The sequence below is a fragment of the Cupressus sempervirens genome, chromosome 6, assembly GCF_028749045.1.
Source record: "Cupressus sempervirens isolate cs-2001-9-10 chromosome 6, ASM2874904v1, whole genome shotgun sequence".
Taxonomy (NCBI): Eukaryota; Viridiplantae; Streptophyta; class Pinopsida; order Cupressales; family Cupressaceae; genus Cupressus; species Cupressus sempervirens.
Window position 1 is genome coordinate 37,319,218 of NC_143123.1, and position 18,826 is coordinate 37,338,043.

The 18,826-nt window shown below is 33.8% G+C and overlaps 1 protein-coding gene across 1 annotated transcript; it reads left to right on the forward strand.

The window, feature by feature from the left end:
• The first annotated feature begins 278 nt into the window (after positions 1-278).
• On the forward strand, positions 279-4,191 carry LOC149550983 (Leucine carboxyl methyltransferase). The gene is made up of 2 exons (XM_089786529.1): positions 279-801; positions 3,390-4,191. Exons 1-2 carry the CDS (start codon positions 429-431, stop codon positions 4,019-4,021), a joined length of 1,005 nt encoding a protein of 334 aa, XP_089642655.1. The 5' UTR covers positions 279-428; the 3' UTR covers positions 4,022-4,191.
• Positions 4,192-18,826: the final 14,635 nt, after the last annotated feature.

The window sequence follows — 18,826 nt, forward strand, 5'->3', positions numbered from 1 at the left end:
GTGAAAATGGGAGAACCACATCACATGGAAAATGGAGTTCAAAGCAATTGTAAAACAAGGCGTCTCCATAAAAGAAGTGAAAATGCAAGGACCACATCACATTTTTATTAACACAAAGGGACGTCCAATCCCAGAGACACTTAAAGACAAGTAACCCGATACGGGAAATTAATGGCAGAGATATATTCACAAGCATTTTGTGTGGCAATGCATTCGCCTCATCCTCGTTATCCTCACGCCCCTGCTTTTACATCCTTTGAGTATCCTCTGTTTTTTCCATCACACAAACGACACAGCCTTTTCCTCAGTTTTCAGTCAGGCCCCAAGTACAACTCATTGTTTTCTCTCTTCTTTCCCCTTTTCTCTTCCTTTCATGGCGGCAGCATCAACAAATTCTGTCAATTGACTGCCGGCTGAGCCAGAAAACAATGGAAGAATGCAAGTGCAGCGAGGACTCCTGCGAATGCGAGCTGCAAATGTCGAGATTGATGAATTCGGAGAGCGTGAGAAATTTGCACGAATTGATTGAGAAAGAATGCGGAGCAGTTGAGAGGACGGCTTGCCAGACGGCGGCCGGGCGGGCGCTGTGGAAGCATGTAATTCACGATCCTGTTGCTGAAATTCTTGCAGGGGAAACTTATCTCAGAAATTTGTACGGGAAGATGAAACAGGACAGATTGAACAAAGCGCGGGAAATTGCAGGCGTTATGCTTGCTGTGCGCACGCTTTGGTTCGATTCGAGGCTGGAGGCCGCTCTGCGCTGTTTCGAGGGAGAAAGTCAAGTTGTTCTGCTCGGAGCAGGTTCGATCCTGTGACCTCTACTTTACTAGCACAATTTACAGTTCCTTTTCGTAAAAGAAGACTGATTTGGCTTCATATCTGGTCTTTCTGTTTTGTAACCTTTTAGGTAGGTATAAGTCCACAAAAATTACATAAAATTGAATCGTTTACCCCTACCAGCTAATTCTTCTAAACTTAGGGAGACTCGACCCTTCGACGTTTCATAGACCTCGGGAGATTCGATCCTTGGACGTTTCGTAAACTTAGACGCTATAATTGGAGCCATTAATTTGGGAAACTTACAGGCATCACAGATTTCTGACACGTTGCATTGAAAAGTAAATGGACAATACGTTCATGGGACTCTCTTCTTTTCCCAAAAATAGCAATAGGCTTGCTTAGTTTGTCCATTATCATACACGGGAATAGTACCGTGTACACAAGCGTAGTGTACATGATTCATAGGGCATTTCCTACATTAAATATTTAACGAAATATTTTCCCTTCACAGGTTCTCTTAAAGGACTAAAAGTGTTGGTTAATGTTGAATTATGAAAGAAGATGACGAAAGTAACAATACAATAGGGGAGCAGTATTCTTTGTCATATTTTAGGACAACGGTAAAAAAGAAAGAATACAAAAACAGAAACTGCCAAGTAGAACAATTTGAGGACGAGAAGGAACCGTCTAGAGAGTCAAAAGTGGGTAAAAAAGAAAGAATACAAAAACAGAAACTACCAAGTAGAACAATTTCAGGACGAGAAGGAACCGTCTAAAGAGTCAAAAGTGAGTATTATCATAGTAGTCAAGGAGAGTGTCGACTTTCAACAAAAATCAATTATATTTATCTAATAAAAATAGTTGAATTATTTATTTACTTAATCTAAGTTTTAAATGTACTATTCATTCTTATAAGAGATACTCATTTGAATTGCAATATCGTATACTAAAACTTCTAGTAACTAGTTTTAGCAGTTCTCAAACTTTTTGTTATTGGAAACATGAATTAGTGATTGCTAGTAGTTAAAATTATGGAAATTCTTGAGAATTTCAGGAACATTCACAAGCAATAGGTCTGATAAATTTTGTAGTAGTAGGCATACTTCAAACTTCAAACTCAATTTTTTATGTGAGTTTAAGATCTCATGAAATATCATTGAATGGGAGAGAATGGTTGAAAAAAAAGAACAATTTATTTATTATAGAAATCTAAGAACTATAGATGAATAAGTGGTAGCAATATCTTTTTGATTAATTTGCGAAGTTTTCAACTTCATCTCAAATGCACATTTCAAAATCTAAAATTTTAAAAAATGTGACTTTGATTTGTCTAATTCTAACATATTATATAGTAAAACATTCTATATCTTATCAGATCTTTCCTTCTATGAAACAAGTTTTGCAACAAACTTTATAAAATTAAGTTTTTAAAATATTTTGTCAAAAAATCTTTTGTTTCATATAACAATTTTCACAACAAATTTTATACAATTATATTCTTAAAAATGAAAAATTAGAAAATATCTATTCTACCAAAATGATTAAAGATACATGATCTAAATTTTTATACTAAGTACAAGCAAGTCAAATTAAAAAAATTAAATCTTATTAATGAAAATAAGACTATTTACAACCTAAAAACCCTTATAATTTAAAAACTGATCCATCATAAATCCAACTGATCCATCATAAATCAAATTGAAAAAAAAATAGTGAATTCATATTTAATATAAACCGAGTTACTACCATAAGCCAACATTTTTAAGCTTAGGATGAACATTCGTTTCTTTTATGTAATAATCTTTGACTTCTGAGCATCTTGGTCTGGTTGTCTATATCGAGTTGAAGGTGTGTAATTGCTGAGATTAGTATATTATTTATTATTCTCTATCATATCATCAATTTTTTCCAGCTTCTCAAAGTAAAAGAATTAAGGGGCTTTTCCAACACTATTACAATAGTAATTGAGCTTACCTATATACAGAGAAATGAAGACAGTAAAAGTATAAATAAGTTGAATTTTTAACAGAAGATCTTAAAAAACAAAGTACTTTTTTAATAACTTTAAAATTAAATGTCTTGTCTTAATTTTTTTTTTCAGCGGAATGTCTTTTTTGTACTTTCAATTTGAGGTGTTTATTGTAAGCCATTCAAATTATTGAGTTATGGAAATGAATTGACACGGGCATATCACAAGTAGTTGTGCATCGTATTCTACAGAGGTGTATATTTGACATTTGTGCTCTTCTGGAGCTGCAATTTTTTGGTTACGTAACTTTAAAATGACGGGTAAAGATGAAAGTTTAAAAGACAAACAATTAATGGGGCAGGTGGGGTGAACGTCAAATTTAAAGTAGAATGTATATAATGGATTAGCTTTTCTTGGACAGAGATTACAGTCTGACCACATATTACAAGGAATTTACCGAGTAACAGTATGAATTGCTGTAAAAAGTATCTTGATAAAAAAAAGTTTGTTCTTAAATATAAAAGTTACAGTTTTTAATTGAGTTTAGCGGGAAGAATTTCAATTTTGAAATTTGTTTGGTTCTTTGAAATATATTTAAGAGATGTTTGTGAAGTAATTGTTATTTTATTGATGACGACAGGAATGGATGCCAGAGTATATCGTCTTACTTGTCTCGAAGGTTGCAATGTCTTTGAGGTTGATCTTCCTAAAGTATTGGAGCTTAAAGTTGCTTTGCTTAACGAGGCATCAACAACCACCACTCAAGCAGGAAAACAGCAATTAACCTTTCATGCCAAAACTCTTTGTCATGTACCAGCAGACCTCACACAAAAGGACTGGTATGACTCTCTTTTAAGCTCAGGATTCCTACCACAACATAACACGGTATGGATACTGGAAGGCATTCTCTACTACCTCCATGACTTACATGCCAAAGATGTCTTGAGATTGATCTCAGACAAGTGCCAAGGGAGCACTGTTCTACTGGCAGATTTTATGAATGAGTGCTCAACAAACTTACCCCATGAACTCAAAAGCAATTTCCACTTCTATAGTGATTGGCCGGAAGAGCTTTTACCCACATTAGGCTATTCTCAAGTGAAGGTTTCCCAAATTGGAGATTCTGATGCAAACTTTGGGTTGTTGATGGACCCCCACAATTGTTTTAATAAATTGAGGGAGGTGCCTCGTTACATGAATATGGATGCTGAAGGAATGCCTTGTAGAAGACTTTATCTGGTTGAAGCTATGGTTGATCAAATAAAGTCTTAGTTCTTAATTTTTTATTGATTTTGTGACAAGCTTCTACTTGCACAAGCTAAAGGAAAATTAGCGAGCTATATATAGTTACTTCAAGGATCTTGGTTTCTACCTCTTGGAAGAGCATTTTCAAATAGCAATTTATTGGATTGTAAGTTGAATGAAATATAGTATTTGTTAAATTTTCTTTTTTCTTTTAATGTAAATATTAAGTTCTAGTTCGTAAATGTTTATAATTATTTTTTAATGTTATGATATTTGATCATTATAATATTATATAATTTTAAAAAAAGATTGAATATGTTGCATGTTTTTTTTTTGACTAATATTGAAAGTATTTATTTGAAAAAAAGATTGAATATATTATTACAATTATTGATTTTCTTAACTAGCATTCATAACATTTATAATAATCTAGATGAAGTATTAGTTTTTTTTAAAAAATATCTGAAAACATTAACTTTTGATTAAACTGAGAAAGTACAAAGGAGAAAAGGAATGCCAATTCATTGAAACATAGATTGTAAATGAAAATTATAATGTTAAAGATTGAAACTCATGAAATATATATTAACCAAAATATGATTATAATTTGATCCTCAATTTGAAGTATATATCTCTTCTAAAGATTATATTTAGAATATGATGTTGGTGATCTTTTGGTTCTTGGAGTAATGAAGTTTTGAGTCATTTGGATCACATGTGACCATTTCAAATATTATTTGAGGGGTCAACTTAGGGGAACTAAAGACAAATATCTCTTCTATAAGACACAAACATTTTCCTAGTGGCATCAAAGATGTAATATTCAAGTTGTGTGAGCCATAAGGGTTGCACTTGAATATTATAATTATATATATTAGTTTTTACTTCTTAAAAAATGCTTGCTATTGTGTTAAAGACATAAGTATAATGGTAATAAGGACTTAATTATACTAGAGTGAATGTGTTCACAAACATCTTTACCATAAAATTGATGTTCATTTATATGAAAAATTAATAATTAGTAATTATACATATAATCAACATATGATTAAATATTATAATAATAGCTTCAATTTTATATCCTATTTTAATATTCTATACATGACAATGTTAAAAAATATGTATTCTAAATATTTTTTATCACTAAATAATCATTAATGAGTATGTAGATTAAGTATTACTCATTGTTCCACTTTTAGTTAGTGAGCGTATGATCATACCAAAGACCTTTCTTTGCTTTCTATGGAATTTTTTCTAGCATTATTGTCTTAATCTTCTCTTGCTTGATTTGATTACTAGGAGCTAGGACTATTACAGAGGAATGTTAACCAATTACATAAAGTTAATTTAAAACATTTAATGAATCAAATTAATGTAATTGCAATAAAAGAACAACACAAAATAAAATTATAGAAGGAGAAAAGAGAGATAGAGACACAAGAGATAGAGACACAACACATTTGATTTCAAAGTTCGTCCGATATGGACTACGTCTCCGGGTCAAGCCCCAATAGGGGGATCGATCTGATTAACTCCAAGAAATTAATTACAAGTGATTTGAAATAATACCCTTCAAGCATATGCAACAATATTCTCCAATGTGTAGGAATAATCACCACGTCTCCAAAATCACAGTCTCCTTCTCATCATCTGATTGTTCAGAATAATTTCCATGCCTTGAAAATGGCCTCCTACCCCCCTTTTATACATAAAATTAGCCTAAAATAGGCTAAAACAAAAAAATATAATAATAGGGTCTTTAACTTCGCAATATCCCCTTTTTCCATTTAACATTTTTGGCACTTATCAATTTTTGGGGCTTAGCAATTAATAAAATAACCACGAAACCTTATTTAATAGGGTGATTGGCTATTTGGTATTACTTAAATACCAACTTTCACCCTTACATATCAAGTTGATGCTTTGGTGTAATGGTGGCATGTCTTTTGCAAAGGCCCCTCGGTCAAGGGTTCCAACCCCGCCAATGGCATTTAGCCAAGGTTAGGCTATAGTTGAAGTTTAAGTATTAAATTTGTTATATTGGTTACAAAGATTGTCGGCGGTGCAACAGCAACCGACCAGACTTTAGAGGCCAGTGGTCGCAGGTTCAACCCTCGACACTGTTGATAATAGCATTTTTAAAATGTTTTTAAAAAAAAAATTACTATCATTATTATTATTATTTTGCCACCTCATCATCCCAAACTTCGATCAGGCATATCTTTCGCATACGAGCTCCGTTTTCAACAAAATGAACATCATCAAAAAGCTCTTGATGAGATCTCTGATTTGATGTTGACTTTGACTAATTTTGGGGAGTTTGAAATTTTGCCATTCTGATAGCCTTTGAATCAGGGTTTGACCGACCTTTTACTGGCCATAACTTTTGCATATGAACTCAATTTTCATCCATTCGAATTGTGTTGGATCCATAATTTAGAGAACTTTATCATGATGCTAATTATTGGAGTTTTAGACATGCTTCAATTTTTTATGAAAATATCCTTCAGATCAATCCTCCCCACTGAAGAGCTTTCAAACCTCCGAAAGTTTGGATTACTTGGAAAGTAGGTGAGGGTATAGTTCCCTCACTTTGCCAATCTCCATCCATCTTGCCTTGCTTGGATGCATCCCCTTCAATCCTACATGGAGGTATTCAACTGGTCCTCTTTGTGAAGTTTTGACATTTCTGTCTAGGATAACATCTTTTGGCAATTTTGACATATACTTTGGTGAAAGATCATCAATTGATGGAACCTGAACATTGATGTCTTCATCCAAGATCATTGGAGCCTCATACAACTTTAGATTCTCAACATTGACAATTGAGTAAATTTGCATGTATGGAGGAAGATAAGGTGAAAGGCATTGGTACCAATCTTCTCTAAGATTTCAAAAGGACCATACCAGATAGGCTTGAGCTTCCTTCCTTCACCTTGCATTCTTTCCTTGCTGATATGTAACCAAACTCTATCACCAACTTGAAACTAATGATCGATGCGATGTTGATCATGGCGAGCCTTGTATTTTTCCTGGCTCTGTTCCAATTGTGCTTCTACTACCTGATGGATTGTTTGGATCTTCTGGATGAACTTTAAAGCCCTTTTTGCATCATGGCGTCCATCGATAATGTCGTCCTTCCCAAAAGCAAAATCCATTAGTGTTTTAGGCAAGTAACCAAAACAAGTCTCAAAAGGAGACCTCTTTTAGAAGAGTGTGCCACATGGTTGTAAGCATGTTGCACATAGTGAAGACTTTCATCCCACAGCTTAGGATGCTTGCTATAGTAACCTCTAAGCAGATGCACAATTGTCCTGTTCACTACCTCTGTCTGTCCATCGGTCTGTGGATGGAAGGATGTACTTTTCTTTAACTTGATATCCATGAGGCCCCACAATGTTGACCAAAATTCCCCTAAGAATCAACAATTTTGATCCGATATAATGGAAGTGGGTAACCCAAAATGAACCCATACATTTTGAAAGTACATATGTGTTGTCAGTTCAACAATGACCTATTTTTTACAAGGCATTAAAATACACATTTTTCTGAACCGATCAACTACTACATACAAATAATCATGATCCTTCCTAGACATAGGTAAACCTCCCACAAAGTCCATAGACACACTTTCCCATGGACGGGATAGTACAGGTAATGGTGTGTACAAACCCAATTTCCTATTACTTGGTTTGCTAGTTGCACACATTACACATCCTTTAATATACTTAGTGCCAGTTTCTTGCATACGAGGCTAGTAACAATATTTCTGCAATTGAGCCAATGTTTTACTTACCTTGAAATGTCCTGCAATCAAAGAGGTATGCGCTCCTCAAATTACCTGTGCTTGTTCATCTTTAGGAATGCATAATTTTCCCAAGTGATACAATAAGTTATTTTGTACATAATAGTCTTTCTCTTCTACATGTTTACCTTGGATTAAAGTTGCATAGATATCCTTAAAGTTCCCATCATTAGCATACTATTCCTAAAAACTTTCATGAACCATAGAACTATTCTGAAGGATTATCAAAGCATTCACAACAGGAGGCCTGGAGAGCATATCTGCTACTTTGTTATGGGCACCCTTCTTATACTTAATTACCAAATGAAATTGTTGTAGAAAACCCATCCACCTAAAGTGCCTACTTTGTTGCAACTTAGATTGTGAGTGCAAATACCAAAGTGGCTGGTGATAAGTGTCGATTATAGTTTCTTTTCCCATTAAGTAATGTTTCCATTTTTTACACTTTGAACTAAAGCATAAAGTTCCTTATCATAAGTGGGATAGTTACTTACTACTCCTGGAAAAGTTTTAGAGTGGTAGCAGACTAGTTTACCCCCTTACATTAATACAACTCCCATGGAAAACCCAATCACATCTGTCTCAATCTCAAATGGTCGATGTAAATCTAGTAGAGCGAGTGTAGTGCTCAACTTTTCCTTCAAAGTGTTGAAAGCCTTTTGCTATGGACCTCCCCACTGAAAAGTTGCCTTGGTACTGGTTAATGCATGCAACGGTGATGCAATATAAGAGAAGTTTGCAATGAACTTCATCCAGTATTGAACTACACCTAAAAAGCTCCTGACTTCTATAACTGTACTTGGCTTAGGCCATTTTACAATATATTCTACCTTCGCAAGGTCTACTTTCAATTAACCATTTCCTACTACATAGCCTAAGTACACTAAGGATGTCTTTGCAAATTTGCATTTTGACATCTTTGCATAGAGTTTTTCTTTTCTCAGTATATCAAATACTTTCTTTACATGAGTTACATGGTCATCCCAATACTTAATACAATAATATCATCTAAATAGACTATGAAAAAATCATCAATAAAAGGACGAAAGACATCATTCATGACTCCCATGAATGCAGCTGGTGCATTACATAGCCCAAAAGGCATGACCAACCACTCATAAAGTCCTTGTTTTGTCTTAAAAGCAGTTTTCCAAATATCACTTTCATCAATTCTTATTTGATGATATCCGCTACATAAGTCTAGCTTAGTGAAATAAATTGAATGTTTCAACTAATCAAGTAAATCATCAATCCTAGGAAGAGGGTGTCTGTTCTTTACCATTATCTTGTTCAAAGTCCTATAATCAATGCACATTCTCCAAGTCCCATCTTTCTTTGGAACCAACACAATAGGAGAACCACAAGGAGAAGTACTAGGACAGATAACTCCTTTCTCGATGAGCTCCTGAACTTGCTTCTTGATTTCTTCATTCTGCAAGATTGATAAATGGTACATGCCGATATTAGGAAGTGGTGCTTCTGGCTACAACTAAATTTCATATTGTATCTCTCTTTTAGGAGGTGATCCCTTCAGTTCCTGAAACAAGTCATAGTAAGTGGAAACAACTTTGACCATTTCAGCCTTATGTTTTAGATCATATCCCTTAAATGCCTCAGATGTTTCATCTTCTTTAGCTTTTACAATCATCAACACAAAATTCTTACTAGAGTTGATTAACCTTTTCATTTGACCAACAGTAACTAGTGCTAGATTAGTCTTAACCTTATGTGCCCGTACAATGTATTCAATTTTATCTTTAAATAGATGATACTTATTTTCCCCCCTATAGAAGATAGCGTGTCGATCATACAAATAGGGACTCCTAAGTACAAGACCACAAATATCTAGAGGGACTAAATTAGCTTCTATCTCATCTACAAAGTTTGCAGTGATAGAAAATCTTAACTTACATTGCTTGGTTACCTGTAACTGCACATTATTGCAAACCCATCCAAGAGGATATGGCTTCAGATGAAGTGTTGTAGTTAGATTAAGCTTCTTAACAACTTCCTCATATATCAAATTCACTTGAGAACTCGTATTAAATAATGTATCTACCTTATTTTTCTTGATGACAACTTGAATGTGAAATAATTCATTCCTTTTCTTATCATTCTTAGGATAAGAATCTTAACTCGTACTTGCACTTATGCTAAAAGAATTGGTAGCTGATGAAAGAGAAATACCTTTTCCTTTACCTTGGATTCTGGTGGCAATGATATGTGTTTCATCTTTGGAGTCAGATCCAAGATCCTGTTGAACTACAACAACAGTCTTTTGTTTGCTTTTATTTCCACCAAATCGCTTCGGCCTCTTTTCAGGATGCAGCTTCCAACACTTAGAATCATCATGCCCTTCTTTCTTGCAATGTGAGCATGTGGGTTTCTCACCCTCTTTCTTTACTGTAGTTGTCTTTTTACCCTTCCCTTTGCCTTTGGAATTTTCCTTAGACTTAGATGGCTTTTTATCAGAGTTATCAATGAAAGTACCCTTACCTCTTGACTCTAAATGTGTTGCCTGGACACATACTTCATCCAAATTACAAGGGTTCAAGACGAGAATAGAATGCCTTAGGTAAGAATGAAGACCACCTATATACTTGAGTAAACTGTCTTGGATATACAATGGGACATTTAATGAAATAGCCTTTTTACAAAACTCATGGGTGTATTGCTAGATAGTTTGACCTTTCCCTTGGCTAAAATGTTGCCAATTCATATTAACTGTTGCATATGGCCTAGGGGGTAGAATTGCTTCTTTAAAGCACTAACAAATTCTGACCAAGACAGATTGAACTTACCATGTTGTGAAGTTTCATGCCAAGTCCTATTCTCCCACCAGGTTAGAGCTACACCACCTAACTAAAGAGTGGCTAACTGAATTCTATCAACATCATCTACAAGGTTTTGAACTCTATAGTAGACTTCTACTTGTTGAATCCAATCATCTAATTTTTCGGCATTTAATTAACTCCCCACAATACTTTGGCAAGTCAAACTTTACATCCAACTTAATTTGAGGCTTATGCTCACCCTTAAAAATATTAGAAGATTTAGAATGCGTAGAAGAAGCAAAAGAGGGAGAAGATGGGGAAGAAGGAGAAGAGGGAGAAGGGAGGTGTCTTTAGTGGATCACGATCAGTGCCTTTCTTTTTCCCTTTGTCTCCATGAGCTGCACGTTTATGCATCTTTTCTTCTCTTTCCTGTAACAAGACTTCTACCATTGACTGCAAATTCTGGAGAGTCCTCTGGATACATTTATCTTGAAAAATGCGTTCACCACCTTTGTCTACCATTTGTGATGATGGTTTAGTCCTTCATTTTCCAATCTCAGGATTGTATTCCTTGAGCTTTCCTTCGCCTTTCTCAATCCTGGATCTTGTTAGCATTCAAATCTGCAATACTAGCCCAACAAAAGCTTTGATACCAAACTTGATCTGATTACTAGGATCTAGGACTATTATAGAGGAATGTTAACCAATTACATAAAGTTAATTTAAAACATTTAATGAATCAAATTAACGCAATTGCAATAAAAGAACAACACAAAATAAAATGATAGTAGGAGAAAAAAGAGAGATAGAGACACAACACATTTGATTTTGGAGTTCGTTTGATATGGGCTACGTCTCCGGGTCAAGCCCCAATAGGGGGACCGATCGGATTAACTCTAAGAAATTAATTACAAGTGATTTGAAATAATACCCTTCAACCACATGCAACAATATTCTCCAATGTGTAGGAATAATCACCACGTCTCCAAAATCACAGTCTCCTTCTCATCATCTGGTTGTTCAGAATAATTTCCATGCCTTGAAAATGGCCTCCTACCCCCCTTTTATACATAAAATTAGCCTAAAATAGGCTAAAACAAAAAAATATAATAATAGGGTCTTTACCTTCGCAATATCCCCTTTTGCCATTTAACATTTTTGGCACTTATAAATTTTTGGGGCTTAGCAATTAATAAAATAACCACAAAACCTTATTTAATAGGGTGATCAACTGTTTGGTATCACTCAAATACCAACTTTCACCCTTGCATATCAAATTGATGCTTTGGTGTAATGGTGGCATGTCTATTGCAAAGGCCCACCGGTCGGGGGTTTCCAACCCCGCCAGTAGCCTTTAGCTAGGGTTAGGCGGCGGTTGAAGTTTAAATATTAAATTTGTTATATTGGTTACAAAGACCACCGATGGTGCAACGACCATCGGCTAGACCTTAGAGGTTGGTGGTCGTGGGTTCAACCCTTGGCACCCCTGATAATAGTGTTTTCTTAATGTTTTTTTTTAAAAATTATTATTATTATTATTTGCCACCTCATCATCTCGGACTTCGATCAGGCGTATCTTTCGCATATGAGCTCCATTTTCAACATAACGAACATCATCGAAAAGCTCTTGACGAGACCTTCGAGACTTTGATCGATTATGGGGAGTTTGAAATTTCACCATTATGATAGCCTCTGAATTAGGGTTTGACCAACCTTTTACTGGCCATAACTTTTGCATACAAACTCAATTTTCATCCGTTCAAATTGCATTGGATCTAGAATTTAGAGAACTTTATCATGGTGCTAATTATTGGAGTTTTGGAGATGCTTCAATTTTTGATGAAAATATCCTCCAGATCATTGCTCTTGCACTTTCACACGTTGACCTAGAATCTATTTTTTTTAGTATGTAAATATACCCAAAAAAAAAGAAGGAAAATAGTGTCAACTTGTGTAGGAACTTGTCAATGTCAAACAATAGGTAGGTGTTAACCTTTACTGCGATAATGATTGATCATAAAGGAGAGATTAGTCTGGTAGAGGCTAAAGCTAAAATTAAATGGTTGATTGAATTGGTGATTGAAATGGCTATACCTTTGGATTGGTGATGCAATTTCTTTAAGATAAGTCCTCTAAGTGTTGATTTAATAATATGATAAATCATAAAGAAAAATATTGTGCGAATAATCTTGATGATAGCTTTTTGTAGCTTGATGCTCCTTTTACTTTGATATGCTCTTGATAGAATAATAATTTCTCTTGAATTAGAAAGGTAGTTTACTAAGGATGTGTAAATGAGTGAGAGAACATACCTTATATAGGGATATCAAGTTATTTTGTATCTAGGATAACTTCCAATGGTAGTATCCAAAATTTGTGACTAGATTTTTCAATATCAAGGCTAACAAGTCACTCTCCCAAAACTTCAGCCATAAAGAATGAAGCACTAGAACTAATTGATACAAGTTTAGTACATAAAAAAGACCCTAATTTTGTGATGATGGATATAATAGGGCCCTACTATTGGATCTATAATTTAAATTTGGATTGACGATGTTTGTGTGGACTATAGTGCCTTGATATTTAAAACATATTTATGACCCAAAAAATCTTGAAATGACATAGAAGAGGGAACACTAATGAAAGAACCTAAAAATAACTCCAAATTTGTAAGAGGTTATAATTTCTAACATTGCGTTTAACCCTCACCTTAGTGGGAGTATGAACTTATACTCATACTCACATTGATGTACTAAGGAAGAGATAGAGCAATTGAGAGAAGGATGAGCTAGGGATATGATAAAACTAATTTTGAGGGATGGATAAGACCCCAAGCATCCTATCAATACATGCATAAACCTTCAAATATACACAAAGAAAACAACATTAGTACTATCTGACATTATCTTGAAATTAGCTCAATCCTTGGAATATAAGAGAGTTTAGATTGTTGGGGATTCTTTGAATGTTAAATATTACCCTAATATGATTCATATTATGTATTAGACTATATACAAGGTATCTCCTTAATAGATTAGATATCATTGATTTCTTTGAAAAATTAAATGTCACCTTATATTTAGATAAGAAAACGATGTTATGGGCCTATTTACAAATGAAAGAGTTATTTCTAATCATCAACAAATATCAGGTCAAGATGATCCCCTTCCTCTTGACATTCAAACTATCATTAATGAGAACGGTTTCAAGCATTATGTTGATTTCTCATTGTTTGTTCATGATGAATAATTTCAATTTTGGCATAAAGCCCCCAAGATTATGGGTAGATTTTCCATCTTGATTAAGGAATTCTTGGTGGTTTACCCCATGTTTCATCCTATTTTTCCATATCTACATCCTTAACTCGAGGGTATTATTGCAATTCAATAAAATCATGTAGTGTAATAGGGGGTAAATTTATTATAAGGTATTTCACCTTATATGGGAACTTTAGGTCAATCTTTTTACCCATCATTTCATACTTTTGAGCCATTTTAAACATAATCAATTATTTTCTTTCCAGTTTTACTTTCGCATCCTTGTAATCATGGATTATAATCAATTATTTTCTTTCCTGTTTTACTTTCTTGACCATGCTAAAAACCCAAATCTCCCTATGCTTCATGATGATCTAATTCTAATTGTTATGCTACATGCTGCTCATTTTCATTCTAGATAACCCTAAAAACCAAATGTAAGTTCTACATGTTGATCTTTATTCATTATAATGACATGCTTATTGAGTATGAGGATAAAGATTATGCAAATACGGAGGAATTGGTCTTTGGGTATGATAAGGACAACTCCTCTTCATAATAAAATCCTTCCAAAAAAATTCCTTGTCATGAGTGATCTAATGGCTTCTTTACATAGGAGGGGGAGGACTCCCTTTTTATGAAGAGGAGAAACCCCCCATGAATGAGACAAGGTGATATTAAGGGGAATTTTGTGACCGGCGAAAAGAAGAAAGGCTGAATGAGAAAGAAGAGATGAAAATTGTTAGCGCTGATAAGGAAGAAAGGGAGGATTAGTTCTACGCCAACTCCCATATGCAACATTACCATTGGGATAATGTATTTCATAAAGACGGTGTGAGAGAGGAGCATTGTAATCTTGAGGAGGATTTAGTATCTCTACTCTAGAAGGAGATAAAATGAACGTGTTATAGAAATGATCCATGATAGAGAAAACAATATTTTCCAACTAGCTCCTCTTTGAATTCAATATTTTTCAAGATAAGATGTAGAAATTTCAAGTTAGATTGTAAATGTTTGAGGTCAAGAATGATAATGAGAAGAGTAATGAATTAAAATCAAAGATGTTATCCATCCTAAACAAGGCAACCACAAATATCAAAGTTCTTACAAAGGATAATGAAAACAAGGTTAAGAAATGAGAGGCCTCCGTTGGTATTTTTCACTATACTTTGAGCATACTGGTCAAGGTTAGCCAATCATCTATCAAGAATAGTGTTGAATGTCTCAACATTTTGAATGACAAGGACAAGAACCCCAAGAATTCTCATAGAAGCTCTTATAATAAACTAGATGATACAAATGTACGATTCAAAGGGCTAAGTGAAAACTTGGGATGATGTTTGGGAAGGAAGCAAGGAAGCAATTTTACTTTACAAAAGCAAGGGCCCTACATAAGGGCCATATCTATGAAAAACTAGTGGAAGATTACTCTAAGGCTATCAAGGAGGTGGTTGATCTTCACAGTCACTTTATCAACAAGAATTTCTATAAATTTAATCCTAGACAGGTATCATCTTTTATTTTCTTACAAGAGACCAAGTGTTTTAAGTGGTGCTCTATAAGCTTAGCAAGGAAGTAGAGTAAATGGAAAGACCAAGCTATAGATTCTCACTAGTGATTTGGGAGTGTTACGTAACCACTTTAGACTAGTGATTAAATTTATTTATTCCGAGGAGAACTAAAGTAGTTCTCTTTTCTTAACTATCAAAAATAAATTAAACACTAATATATATATATATATATATATATATATATATATATATATATATATATATATATGGGTCGAGCTTAGTAAAACAAACATTTACAGTGTGTTTGGAATTTAATCAATAGAAAACTTAGGGATCATCCTTTTTGGGGGGAGTGTATTGTAATGCAATCATGTCCTCGAAAAATAAGTATGGTTGTTTGATATAGGTCTTAAAATCCTCAAACACCTTTAATGCTCAAGTGAAAGTTTACAATCAATGTGATTTCAAACCCAAGAAAGTGTTTTGTGCCTAAATCATAGGGAAAACTTTATTTTAGAATGATTGGGATAATTTTTGGTTTCCTTGTCTTGGCTTCTCAAAAAGTGAGACACTATTACTATAACAATTTTGATTGTCAACTTAGATAATTCCCTATTTGGTTGGGGTCATAACATTATAATCAAATCATGGAAATTCACATGTCAAGTATAGATTGAGTTGTGTAAATTGAAGGATAATATGACAGTAGGAGTTAATAACATGGTGGATCAAGATTCAATCTTGGTTGACATAATGAATTTGACTCAGTTAGACAAACTTGTACTATTTTGATATCACCTTTTAAACCTTTACTATATGGGTGTTGTTTATCTAGTAGCCTTCTTCTTAGAAGAGGAAGTGAGTGGAAGATGTACTATCTATAATTTTGAGGTGATGACTATTATCTAATATAGTTTATTCGAATTGGAATACTTGTAATGGTAGTAAGCTATGTTTATGGAAGGGTCATTGGGTTGGCAATATTTGATTGTCTAATAATGATGATTTGACTAAGAAATAAGGGCTCCTGTTAGGGATATGAGATCCAAAGTGAGTGAATATGGATAAAAATCTCAAGTAAATGGGATAACTTATTATCCTTGGAGAGTATTTTCCTATTTGTTATTTTTGGATGATTAAATAATTAAAATGACTTGTTGACTAACATTTGTCCCTAAGTGTTTGATGGGAGGATAATTGTGTTGGTGAGATAACATAGAACAAAGATATTGTGCTAAATTAGGGTGATTAAATGTAGCATAGATGCATTTCTTGTATAGGTAAATATTTGCTTACTAAGATAATATGGAATGTTAAGGCCTCACAAAAATGTTGTACATTTTCTTGGCTTGAAAATGGGAACAAGATTTGAACTTTTGACAATTTAATAAAATGAGAAGTATATAAGCCTTCAAGGTCACTTTGCTACAAATTGGTGAAATTAATTGACCATCTCTTATCTCCTTGTCATTATTTCTAGCACATATGGTCGAAAATTATCTCAAATATCAAATGCTCTAGGATCTGATAAGTTTTATTAGCTTGCTTAGAGACCCCTCAAATGTGAAATCCCTGTGGAAAATAAAATGTATGTGTGTCATGGGATTTATGGTTGGAGCATAATTAGTCTTCATTTAAATGGTTGGATATCCCAATTGATTGACGATGGAACCTAATTGAAGTGATTATAGATGGATAAATAAAACTAGATATTCTAAAAGTTGTAGGAAGTTTGAATATTTTCTAATTCAGCATTAAAAAACAATATCAATTATACAACCCCATTATAGAGCAAGTGGGAAATATTACACATGATGAGCAATTAGGATGAAAGGACTAAAGAGGTGAGGTGAACTTGGATTTTGTTGGGCTTTCCAAATTACTTGACCTTTTCCTCTATAGTTTATTGAATAAATTCCTACCTTAATTAATTATCCATTTTGCACTCCCTTATAAACTAAATAATAACTTATTATTTAATTAATAAAATCATTACTGACCATTATTCAAGTAATCTTAACCTAAAATCATTTATATATTTTTCTTTTATCATATACCTTAGGTAAATGCATTTAAATAAATATTTAAGCTCTCCACCCCCTTCCAAAAATTAAATAAATATATCTATTTTTTTAATTATCTCTTTTCATTGATGAGTTAAAATTAATATTTAGTAACTAATCCCAGTGAAAACCCTCAAATCATGCACAATCTCCAAATGTATGTAAAGATGAGGCTTGTACAAACAACATAGTCCCTTTGTACATGTGGCATGATCTTGGTACCATGTCACATGGGTCAAATGACTCATCCATTTTCCTAGGGTACTCCCAAGTATCCCTTTTCATCCTCACCATCTACTTCTCCAAGGGAATCCTCCAGCATAGATTCTAAGATTTTATCTTGGAAGTACCCTAGGAAAATGGATGAGAGGAAACATGAAGAGTGGATGATGTTTCTTCTCATCCCTCCTGTTGGATCACAAAATTGCAATTCAGAAAAGAACCTTTAAATGATCAATATTACAAATATGCAATTCAAGCCAACGAATAGGTTCAACATTTTAACAAGTCAAAACCTCTACTCTTCAGGTCTTTTGTAACTAGGGCAAGTGTACCCTTATTCTAAACCCAATTATTCCTAACTAAATGTGTTTTACTTCAAACGCAAAACTCATGTTGTTAATATATGCTATTGAATTATTTTCCATGATATGTAATAAAATTTGTTTCAGATTGGTTTCTTATCTATTTTGGGCATAAAGTCAATTTCATCCTATACTAAGCATACCTTCACAAGACGATTCATACCTTTTATGAATCATTAGTTACCCAATTCTATTAATGTAAATATGTTAAATTTGTAGAGTCGACTTGTCCAATTGTCTTTAATTCTCTCGAGGAAACCAATTAGATAAGAAGTGACCAAACAACACTTTGTAGTAACTTCCTATTTTTTCAAGTTAACCTACAAGGATTTTAACATACTCACACAAGTTTAAAAGTAACAACCAAACACATAGCTCAATTATTATGAAAGGACCCATATTGAAAAAGAACAACACGTATAACACACAAAATGAAGAAAAAGGGTCTACATAATTGTATTTTGATTACTTCCTTACATTTCATCCGCTTTATATGTCTGTATATCTACATCTATCTTTTCAATCACTACACATATATAATAATGGCAAAAATGGTTGTGGTTTGCCTCCAAAATGGAAGCAACAAGCTTCCAACCACCACATATGCCAATTTTCAATAATTACATTCAAAATTTACAAAAAGACCATTAGTTGTCGATTCTTGCACAATGATGCGTCACCCTTCAAAACATCAAAAAATTATTGAGACCCTAGTTCTCATCCACATCTATTATCTACTCAAAATCCACTAGTTCCATTTTGAAATCAATATGTAAGAAATGATAATGTTGAGCAAGGAACGAGAAACAATCCAAGTAAGTTAAGTGTGAAACAATGT

Bases quoted from the DNA above. Each gene is read 5' to 3' on its own strand.
- LOC149550983 (XM_089786529.1), top strand. From the start codon at position 429: ATGGAAGAATGCAAGTGCAGCGAGGACTCCTGCGAATGCGAGCTGCAA. The intron at 802-3,389 runs GTTCGATCCTGT...TGATGACGACAG, and splicing joins AGTTGTTCTGCTCGGAGCAG to GAATGGATGCCAGAGTATAT.